Raw genomic sequence first — 11116 nt, forward strand, 5'->3', positions numbered from 1 at the left:
AAAATACACTTTTAATTTTACGTTCTATTCATTATTTGTTTCATCTAAATAATTATTATTACAAGATTATTAAAATACTAAATCATTCGATTGTTTATATATATTTTTAATCTAGATGCTAATCAGATTAACGTAGTTTTTAGTTGAAACAAAACAAAATGGCAGACCAGGCTATGCACATGGAAGAGGTTGTTTCAAATGACTATAAAATAAAGGAGATAAATAAAATGGATTGTACAATTCTAGATTATTTTACAAAACTCAGAAATGAAACTAAATCTGAAAGAATAGTTGGTGGAATTGCATTATTGAAGTATTTATGTCAACAATGTTCAGTAAGTGTTTATTTAAAGGTAACCTTAAAATCAACCGTTTTTATAAAGCGCGAAAAATGCTTACAGTTTTCTAATGAATTAATTATTTACAAAAAATAATATTTTAGGAGAAAGATGATAGTAATGAATTTAATTATGCTATGAAAAGACTTATTCGGAGCTTAGGCTCCTCAAAAACAGCTTCTAGAATAGGTTTTTATACAACTTTGACAGTTTTTTTAATACTGCATCCTGAACTGTCTATAGAAAATTTTTTATCTATATTAAACAGTGAATTGCATCCAGTGAATGACAACAGTAAAAGTGTAAGGAAATTACCTCTATTTATACTATAGTATTAAATGATTTATATTTACTTTTAACTATATTATTTTAGGAAAATGCTGATATTTACATGGGGCGTATATTAGCACATGGGACATTAATAAGGTCTAACTTACTTTCAAACAGTACTGTTGAAATACAATTACAAGTTATACAAGATCTTATTAATGCAGGAAAACAGCGCCGTTATTTATCATTTATTTCTGTTTCATTTCTTGTTGAATTTGTACAACGAGTTGATGTTGGATGTATTAAAAAATCAGTTTGGCCAATTGTTGGAAAAGAATTTGGTAAGCCTTGGACAGAACAAACATTAGATTCATTTTATGTCTTATTAGCAATAAGAAACAAATGTCCATCACTTGTAAATCATGAATTTTCGAAGAAATATTTTGGTACTGAACATATTATTGCCAAAGAGTCAATGAGCAATATAGTAAAAGTGTTATTAGTAAGTATGCACCGCAATTTTATTTATGTAAAGTTATTTGAAAAATGTTTATTAACTTGTATATTAATAATATTTAGGAATTACCCAATGTCATATTATGTCACCATCCAATATTTAAATTATTTTGTGAAAATCTGATATCAAATGATCTTATTATTGATTTTTGGACACATGTAGACCAGAAATTTATAAAACCATCCAAAACTGATGAATATTTAGCTATACAGATTCTAAAATTCATACTATCAAATACTATAGATAAGTCTGTATTACCATTATTACTATCTCCAAATTATGTGCAGCATATGTTGAAAAAGTTTTCTGGATCTAAACACAATAACAAAGATGAAGTACTTCTTGGATTCAAAGAAGTCTTAAATTTACTAGTATCAATTACAAACAATGATGATACAAAATTAAAAATACAAATTGCTGTGTTAAAGAAATTAATACTGTGTCCAGGAGATTTAATGATAGAGAAAAAGATAGGTACAAAAATAATTCAAACACTTACTGGACATTTGAATTTAGATGGTATAAAAAAAGTATCAAAAATATATAGAGACATAATAGCAAATGGAATACCTAAGAAAAAATCAAATACTAAAACAGAATCATTTTGGACAAATGCTGAAAGAATGTATGCTGCTCATTTATTGACAAGGTACTTAAGATTTAAAAAATTGAGATGTAATATTTTATTTCATTTTCTCTATATAAATACGTTTAATCTGAATATTTTACTTCACTAGATTAATGGGATGCCCTAAAACACTTACGGACAGAGAATGGAGATTAGATCAACTGAAATTTTTGTTTGTTTATGGATTATGTGAAATGCCAAATGTTGGAATAGATCTAGCTTGTAAATATTATTTTTTTACTTAATATTTATGTATAATACATACATATATATTGTCTTATTCTTTTAATTTGTATTTTTTTCGATTCTAGCACAATTTAAGGAAACATTTTATCATGCATTAGATCACAAGTTACCAAAGTTAGATGATCTACGAAATATATTAAGTGAATTAGTTCATTTTTTAAACGGACATCTAAAAAAGCAAGCTTTAAAATTAAGAAATCCATTAACAGATGAAGCAAGAAATGCTTGGAAAAAAGTGATACATTTAATTAAAACTTTAGAAAATAATTCAAAAAGGGTAGAAGCTGTACCAGTATTCCACACAATGAATTTACACATGGGTTTACAATTATTTTCAGACTCACAAATGGCAATAATGGCCATTAATGAACTACAAAGTTGTTATGAAAGATTAGTAAAGGAATCTAGTACATGCAAAATAGGTACAAAGAAGAAAGAAGAAGATGAGCCAGAATGGGTGGAAGTAGTTATTGATTTATTATTGTCTTTCTATTCTAAAAATAGCCATTTATTAAGATCATTAGTGGGATATGTTTTTCCACACATTTGCCCATATGTGACACCAACAGCTATACATCAAATATTAGAAGTACGTAAATTTTACAAATAAAATTGAAGGATTGCTTAGTATATTTCAAAATTTATTTTTCTTTATAGGTTTTAGATGTAAGAAATGAAAAAGGACTACGTGTAACTACAGATGTTCTTGATGATGAAGAAGGAGATTCATCAAATACAGAATCGAATATTGATATTGAAGATGGTGACGAAAGTGGTGAAGAAAATACTAATAATGAAATGGAAACTTCGTCCGATAATGATTCCGATTCAAATGATGATGATTCACTGAACGAAGACGAAGAAGAAACAGTAACTGACAGATTACGAATGGCAGTACACCAGGCATTAGGTGACGCTTCTATTCAAACTGAAGATGATGAAATAGATGTAGATGATATTAACGAAGAAGAAGGAAAACGATTAGATGAATCATTAGCGGCAGCATTCAGAATTCTTCGAGAAAATCGTCAACCAAGATCCAGAAAGCAAGAAAAATCAGCTCAAGCTTTAACACATTTCAGAATTCGTGTCATAGATTTATTAGAAACTTATTTAGAATGCAATCCATCAATGGCAATCGTACTTGATATGTTGCTTCCTCTTTTTACGTTGTTAGAATATTGTATAAAGGATTCTCATCAGAAACCGCTTCAAGATCGAGTTCGATCTTGTTTAAAAACATTGTCAGCAGTAAAAAGATTCAAAGATGCAGAAAATATTGACGAAGAATTATTAATAGTAATATTAAAGGTAATTATAATTTAAGATATGTAAATAATTATATATTTGGTATATTATTAAAAATTGTATACCCTTAAGGCTTTAATAGAGAAAGGAGAAAGAACTACATCAGTTTATCATGAAATGAGCGATAAATTGGCAGAATGTTGTACATTTCTTGTGAGGTGTGCACAACAAGCTGACATATCTACAGATACAGTAGTTAAAGTGTATGGAGAAAATTTAACAGCCTTTTTTAAAAGAAGAGACTGTGTTTTATCGCCTTTGTTATTTAAAAGCATCTTACAATTACAATGGGAGGGTAATTGGCAGTTAGCTCCTTTATTGGTATATTTTCAATTTCTATTCTAGTAAAAGTGATGTATTTCAGATAATATATAATTATTCTTATAGGTGGACTTTGCTTTTGACAATACCGTAAGATCTTTTCGTCGAGGTTATGCACTTGAATTTTTAACAGTTTTTTACAATAATAGTCGATTGGTTCATTTAGATACGAAACATTCTCATATAAGAAAGAAAATGGAAAAAACATTGTGCAGAAATACTATAAGCATATTTCAAGAATTATCCAATATGTACAAAGTTGAAAATGAACAAATTGCTTCAACTAATGGGAATGAAATAGGAAAAGAAGTTCGGCAAAGGTATGTTTGCCTTCTTTTGACATTGCTACGAAGCGTTTATACTCATCATTTGCCACAAGCATGGAACTGGAATGATGTTGGAAATTTACTTAAAACATATAGAGCTCATGTGTCACTTACAAAAGATACAAAAGCTGCATATAATAAACTAGCAGTACAAATTGGAATTCCACTTAATATGTGAGTATTAATTAAGAGAAATGAAATATATTTAAATTTGATTATTTTACGATAAGATATTACTCTTTATTTTCTTATTTTAGACAATCAAAAAAAATTAAAAATAGGCAGAAAGCTATGATGAACGGAGAGATAAAAAATACGATAAATAATTTAGAACAATTAGATAATATACAAGAAAATGGAAATACACAAAACGATTCAGATGCTCTTGCATTAAAGAAAAATGAATTAAAAAAAAATAAAAGTAACCAAAGAGATAAACGGTTATTAAAAAAGGAAGCACGGATATTGCGTGAAAAAGCAATGTCTGAAGGTTTCGAATCGTTTAACTTCAGCTCGTTTGTTTTACATGATCAATTGAATAAAGATATATCACTACAGAATGGAAATTCCCACACTGCACAGGCTAGTCCTAATACATCACAAAAGAGAATGCTGAAAAATGAGTCAAATAGTAACAGACCCAAAAGAAGAAAAAGCATGCAAACTGCTTGATACATACAATAAAATTGAATCGATATTGCCGAAAATTGTTATTTTTGTATAAACATTTATAGAAATATATATAAAAAAATTGTGCAGTTTTAAAATACATAAATAAATCTTTAACATAAGTCATTAAAGTTATGTTAATAAATAAATTTCGGATACGTTATGTCATAACTTTTAATTTTAGTTGTTTATTAATAAAAATAAAAGTTATACGAAATTATATATTAAATCAGGGGTCGGCAAACTTTTTTTCTGGAGGTCCAGATACTAAATATTTTTTTGCTTTGTGGGTTTAGAGAGAAAATTGAGATTATTACGTATGTATGTATGTATGTATGTAGGTAGCTAACTACAAATTAAAATTTTTTAACAAATCCTTTATTTTTAATACACATTTATTAATGAGAAATATGGAATTCTTTCTTTTTGGATAATATTTCATTTAACTGTACATAACTCGCGGGCCATAAAAAAACTGATGGCGGGCCGCAGTTTACCGACCCCTGTATTAAATAATTCTATGGTACTTTACGAAATCTTTTGTTGAAATTACGATAGAGGGAGTGCGCATAGAATAATGTGCATGTTACTTCAGGCGTTTTGTTCGTTGTATTCTGTTATTATCGGGATATAACAATAATAAAGTAAACTATAAGAAATATTTCTATAATAAATACTTTCTTACTGTTATAAAAATGTAATACTTTCGGTAAACCTTTGTTATTCTTTAATTAATCAAAAGTTATATTGACACTATTAAGGTTAACCACGAGGTAAAGATATTCTAAAAAGTGTATATTTTTTTACAATATTTCTGAACATATTTCTATATTTAATATTTAAAAATTTTAATAAGACGAATAAAGGGATTTAAAGAAATGGATTCCAGTAGTAGTAATTTAAAATGGTATGAAGAATATCCTAAAGGGGAAGAACCATATAAACACTTTAAATCTGAAACAGAAATATCAAATTTGAAAGATGAAGCCAAAAGGCATTTGAATGCAGAAACTTCTGTTTTTCAAATGAAAGAATCAAGGTCCAACAATTCAGAAGCAGCATGGTTAAAAACAGCACTAACACAGGGCACAACCTCAGATAAAGTAGCAGCTGCAATTATATTAGTGCAAGATAATCCAAAATATAATTTAGCTAGACTTACAATGCTTGTAAATCAAGTGAGTGTTGCCAAACATAATCAATGCAATATGATAATAAATTCTTTGAGAGATTTGTTTTTATCTGATCTTCTTCATCCTAAATATAAACTGCTTAAATTTAAAGAGCAAAATTTAAATGAATTTGATAAATCTGATTCTGAAGATACAATATTTAAGTCAGATATATCCAAAAAAAAGCTAATGGCTCATTGGTATTTTGAAGACCAACTATGTGAACAATATGAACGTTTTGTAATGTCTTTAGCTACCATTGCATCTGATACAGTAGATACAAATCGTGAAGTAGCAATATCAGTGATGACAGATTTATTAATAGGAAATGCTGAACAAGAGCATAAACTATTGGAATTGATTGTAAATAAAATAGGAGATCCAAGCAGTAAAGTAGGATCTAAAGTTATATTTTGTTTGAATAAGTTACTACATGAACATCCTAATATGAAATCTGTTGTGTTACGAGAAGTTGAAAAATTATTATTTAGAAAAAATGTAGCACAACGTGCACAGTACTATGCAATTTGCTTATTAACACAATTTTTTTTAAAAAAAGATGATGAAAAAATTGCTTCTACACTCATGGCAGCAATTTTAACTGGTGTAAACAGAGCATATCCATTTGCAAAAATAGATTCAAATATATTGCATGATCATATAGATTCTGTGTACAAAGTTGTACATGTTGGAACTTTCAATGTTTCCTTAAATGCACTTAACTTATTATATCAAGTAAGTATGCAAATTATAATATATTTATATGATCAATATTTATTATAAAATATTGATCAGGTCTAATTTGTACATTATTTATATAGATTACAGGTAAAGATGAAGTCCTATCAAACAGATTTCATTCTACTTTTTATCGAAAACTTCTGGATCCTGAAATAGGAGTCACAAATAAACGTGCTCTACTTCTTAATTTATTGTTCAGAGTTCTTCAAAGCGATCGTAATATGCAACGTTTATATGCATTTATAAAAAGAAGTTTACAAATTGCATTATATTTTCCTGCAAATATGACATGTGCTGTTTTATATGTAATATCAAAAGTTTTACACATACATAAGGAATTAAAAACTTTATTGTTAAAACCTGAAATTTATATTAAAGTTGATAATGAAGATGCAAAAACTAAAGACAGTTTATTGTGTTCAGAAAATATTGATATATCTGGTAATAAGTCTAACATAGAAGATTCCATTTTACTAACAAATGTTATAACTGAACATAATGTAACCAAGGAAACTAAATCTGAAAGGAAAACAGAAAATGACATAAAAATTGATTTCAATAAACAGAAAGAATATGACCCTTTTCATCGTAATCCCCTTTATGCTGGTATAACTAAAGGTTTAAATACTGAGCTAATATCATTATCTAAACATTATCATCCAAGTGTCGCATTATTTGCAAATATTATCATTGAAGGTATTGTACTTAATAATATAATTATTACAATTGTACACCAAATTATTTTTACATAAATTTGTTGAATTCCATTACATATAACATTTTTATTATTTCTGTGTAGGAAAATCAATTGATTATACAGGAGATCCATTAGAAGATTTATCCTTAATACGCTTTTTGGATCGTTATGTTTTCAAAAATCCAAAGCAATTGGAAAATAAGAAAGTACAGAAAAAGAACGATCCTTTAGCACAACGTGCAGGATATACACCTAAAGGTATTAGGTGCATTCCAGTTGATAGTACTTCATACCTTAATGAAAAACAAGAACGTATTCCAGTTGATGAATTATATTTGTATCGATATTTGAAAAAAAGGAAAGAATTGAAGCACGAATTTAAAGTTAAAGATGATGACCTAGAAAGTGTCAATAGTGAAGAGTTTAATGACATGTTAGATAGACTGACAGATGGCAAAGATTTTGAGGATTTAGATATTGCAGCTGATATTCAAACTAAAAGAAACAAGAAAGGTATAATAGCACAAATTTTACATTTCGGTTTTTAATCTAAAAATTATTTTTTAAATAAACTCACTATACATTGAGTATAAAATATTATGAGTATTAAAGTATTTACAATACCTATTTGCAGATAATGAAGAAGAGGACGAAGATTTGGATGATGATAATGTTAAAGATAACGAAAGTAATGATTCTGATCATTTAAGTGATTCAGAGGAAAATTTAGATGTAGATGATGAATTACAAAATTTGAGTGATATCGATTTGAACATCGATGACGATGTAAGTGATCTAGACTTTGACGAAGATGCAGACTATGATGAAAATATTTTAGATGACAATATTCAATCAAATATAAATAAAGAAATAAAGAAACGAGACCAAAAAGGAAATAAAATTAATGAAAATGCAAGAGGGATTGATAATAACATATTTCTATCAGCGGAGAAATTTGCAGAAATGCTAGAAAAACAAAGCAAACAAAAGGGTAAACATGGTGGTACAAATATATTTAATACCGCAGATGGAGCAAGTTCCAAACAAATAGAATGGGAAGTGAAACGACATCATAAACTTAGAAATTCTTCAATTAAAACCAAACGAAAAGGTTCTAAAATTTTTAAAAGAAATGTGAAAAAGACCAAGCATTAATTGTAAACTAAAAACAAGTTGATTTTTTTCAACATGTTGAATGCCGTGGAGGTCATCAGTGACCGGCGGTGCCAAGATTAGTGGAAGCATTTAATTTGAATAAATGGTAATATTTCTAAAATTTTCATCTAATGCATCACACAGCATGTTACGTAGAATTGGTCCGGAATTCAACGTGTTAATGTATATCTTTAAACAATAAAGACGTTTTATAAACTATAAAAAAAGAATTCGTACTTTAATTCATATTCCATACAAATTAATATACTACACATATGCTTACATACTAGAACATTCCTTTTATTTCAATTATTATTCGAGAAAACGTTAATCTACTGAAGTATACAAAATTATAATTTTAACGTTAAATGTTGCAGAAAAAATTTAAGCTAGATAACTAATATACTTTTAGCTTTGTCAATTATGCAAAAAAATTTTTAAATATAGAAATAAATTTATTGTTTTTAAAGAGAAATATCTATCTTTTCTATCATAATACCGATGTCATCTTACATAAAAGTATATACCTTCTGTTATTATTAAAAAGGCTTTTACAGATTAGAAGATTGTTGAACGATTATTTTCACTCATGTTTCTGTACGTATTGTACATTGTCATGCTTCACTTAAAAGTAATTGAGTTTGCAATTTCTTTGGCAACTGAAACAATTAGTATAAGATCACATTTATAGATTGAATGTTAAAAGGATACCTGCGAAATTAAGTAATTATCAGATTAAAATAAAATAAAGTTATATTGAAAATAAATTACATCCAAAGTACAAATACTTCTACTTTACACTGAAGATACATATTGGAAACTATAGTTGCACACAATTTCAAATTTTACTTTTTTAAATTAGTCATGAGAATAGACTTAAACGATACATTTTTCATTAATTCTTATATAAAAAAGTAACAGTTGCAAAAGAAGTTGTGAGTGCACAATTTAGGAAAATATATTGTAAGAGTAATTATGACTTTACTAACAGAGAAACAGGTGTGTAATGAGATTTGCCTATTTGTTAAGATCATTAATGTTAATATTAATAATATCGTTACAGTGCAATAACCAATAAATCTTCATGTTTTTCATTTTGTACACGCTATTTTTTGTTATATGCGACAAATTCTAAAGCGTGCTGCATATGTATATCGGAAGGCGGGACGCTACTCTGGGTCAGCCTTTGATGAACTTTCCTCATCATGAGTAGGGCTATGCCATGTCAATCGTTCTTCATAAAACTTTATCACAATTTGTGGACATTTTTCATTAGCAATTCGAGCAGGAACTAAATCTGCATCATCTGTTCCTTTCCATTTCATTAAAAACATCAATTCTCCACTTGAATCTGTTGCACCAATAATCCGTTCAGGATCCAAATTCCTGTCAAATCCTACATGAAATCAAAATACAGTAATTGAAAAGATATTAAATATATATTATTTATGTGTTCTTTAAAATCAAGTACAAAGGTTACCTTCTGGTTTCTTTTCTTCGGTCACTTTTTTCTTCACATTATGAATAGGTGCAGGACTGCTTTTTCGTTTCTTGTGGTCTTTACTTTCATGTCGTTTACCAGCTGCAGCTGCTTCTTTCTTTTTACGTTGTTCTTCAAATTGTGCAATTAGATCTGGACAATCCAGATTTTCTTCTGGTTCCCATGTATTTTCATCATTAGAATATCCTTTCCATTTAAGAAAGTATTCAACCTAAATTATAATAGAGTTAAAAAACAATTGCATTAACAAGTATACAGAAATATGTATTTAAAATTATGTACCTTGCCCTTAACTACTCTCCTGTCTAAAACTAATACCACAAGGATCATTAATATAAAAATTATGAAAATAAAAAAAAGAATTGATTGACAACAGAAAAATAGTTGTAATTAAAATAGTTTATCAGATGTCAATAATAAATTAATAAAAGAGGAAAGTTAGAAAGAAAAATTATTACGATGTAAAATGACAATGCATTCAGTAATTTTATAATAAAACTTCAAAGATGCCAAGAGAAACGAACATGGTGCAAAATGGCGGTATGGCAGCCGGGAAGCAATCAAAAATTTTGCCTGTTGAAATTATGTGAATATTTGATAATAAATAGTATTAATTTATACTGATTTTTGATATGACTGCATATGTAAACATCCACTTAGAATTCACTTTTAGTTATAGTGCTTACCTAGAATATAGCTACAAAAAGTTACACGAGAATGCACCTCAGAACGACGCGGTGAACTTTCTGGCACTTTAGCGTCTTGTTACCGCGTTGCCGCGAAAAAAAACAGGTTAGCCAACACATCGTTTACAAAAGATGTTACAAATTCATTGTATTTCAAAGTTGAAATTTCATTTTGTAAAAGATATAGCAAGTTATTAACATTATTTTACAACTAACGATTAATTTTAGGTTGAAAAACTTTATAATTATTACAAAAGTAGCATTAAGACGCAATACATTTTTACTGTAAATAACAGTTTTTTTGGAATCTCATGACCTATCATTTCAAAGTATTTGTACGTTACATTTGTTTTCAAAACATTATTTGCTTAGCATATTTTATTTAACATTATAAAGTTATTTATAAAACAATGTATGAAACTTTTAATTCGCAATTTAAAAAGACTTCGAATTAATTTTTTGAAAACTAGAGATTTTGAATGTAAAATGTTTTTGACATTTCCCTTTTTTAAGAAATAATTTAGCTATGTAACTAATATTT

The 11116-nt window shown here is 27.8% G+C and overlaps 3 protein-coding genes across 3 annotated transcripts; 2 read left to right on the plus strand and 1 right to left on the minus strand.

Moving 5' to 3' along the window:
• The first annotated feature begins 158 nt into the window (after positions 1-158).
• On the plus strand, positions 159-4626 carry LOC108573387. Its single transcript, XM_017935828.1, has 10 exons — positions 159-335; positions 443-640; positions 712-1110; positions 1188-1774; positions 1863-1975; positions 2065-2588; positions 2657-3310; positions 3380-3628; positions 3695-4128; positions 4212-4626. The coding sequence occupies exons 1-10, from the start codon at positions 159-161 to the stop codon at positions 4624-4626; spliced, it is 3750 nt and encodes a 1249-aa protein (XP_017791317.1).
• An 860-nt stretch (positions 4627-5486) lies between these two features.
• On the plus strand, positions 5487-8388 carry LOC108573388 (CCAAT/enhancer-binding protein zeta). Its single transcript, XM_017935829.1, has 5 exons — positions 5487-6530; positions 6617-6944; positions 6996-7232; positions 7336-7746; positions 7868-8388. The coding sequence occupies exons 1-5, from the start codon at positions 5502-5504 to the stop codon at positions 8386-8388; spliced, it is 2526 nt and encodes an 841-aa protein (XP_017791318.1). The 5' UTR covers positions 5487-5501.
• A 1005-nt stretch (positions 8389-9393) lies between these two features.
• LOC108573389 (chromobox protein homolog 1-like) lies at positions 9394-10219 on the minus strand. The gene is made up of 3 exons (XM_017935830.1): positions 10172-10219; positions 9869-10100; positions 9394-9784 (listed from the first exon to the last, which is right to left on the minus strand). Exons 1-3 carry the CDS (start codon positions 10217-10219, stop codon positions 9558-9560), a joined length of 507 nt encoding a protein of 168 aa, XP_017791319.1. The 3' UTR covers positions 9394-9557.
• Between the last annotated feature and the right edge of the window lie 897 nt (positions 10220-11116).

This window comes from Habropoda laboriosa, unplaced genomic scaffold (genome assembly GCF_001263275.1).
Source record: "Habropoda laboriosa isolate 0110345459 unplaced genomic scaffold, ASM126327v1 scaffold92, whole genome shotgun sequence".
Classification (NCBI taxonomy): Eukaryota; Metazoa; Arthropoda; class Insecta; order Hymenoptera; family Apidae; genus Habropoda; species Habropoda laboriosa.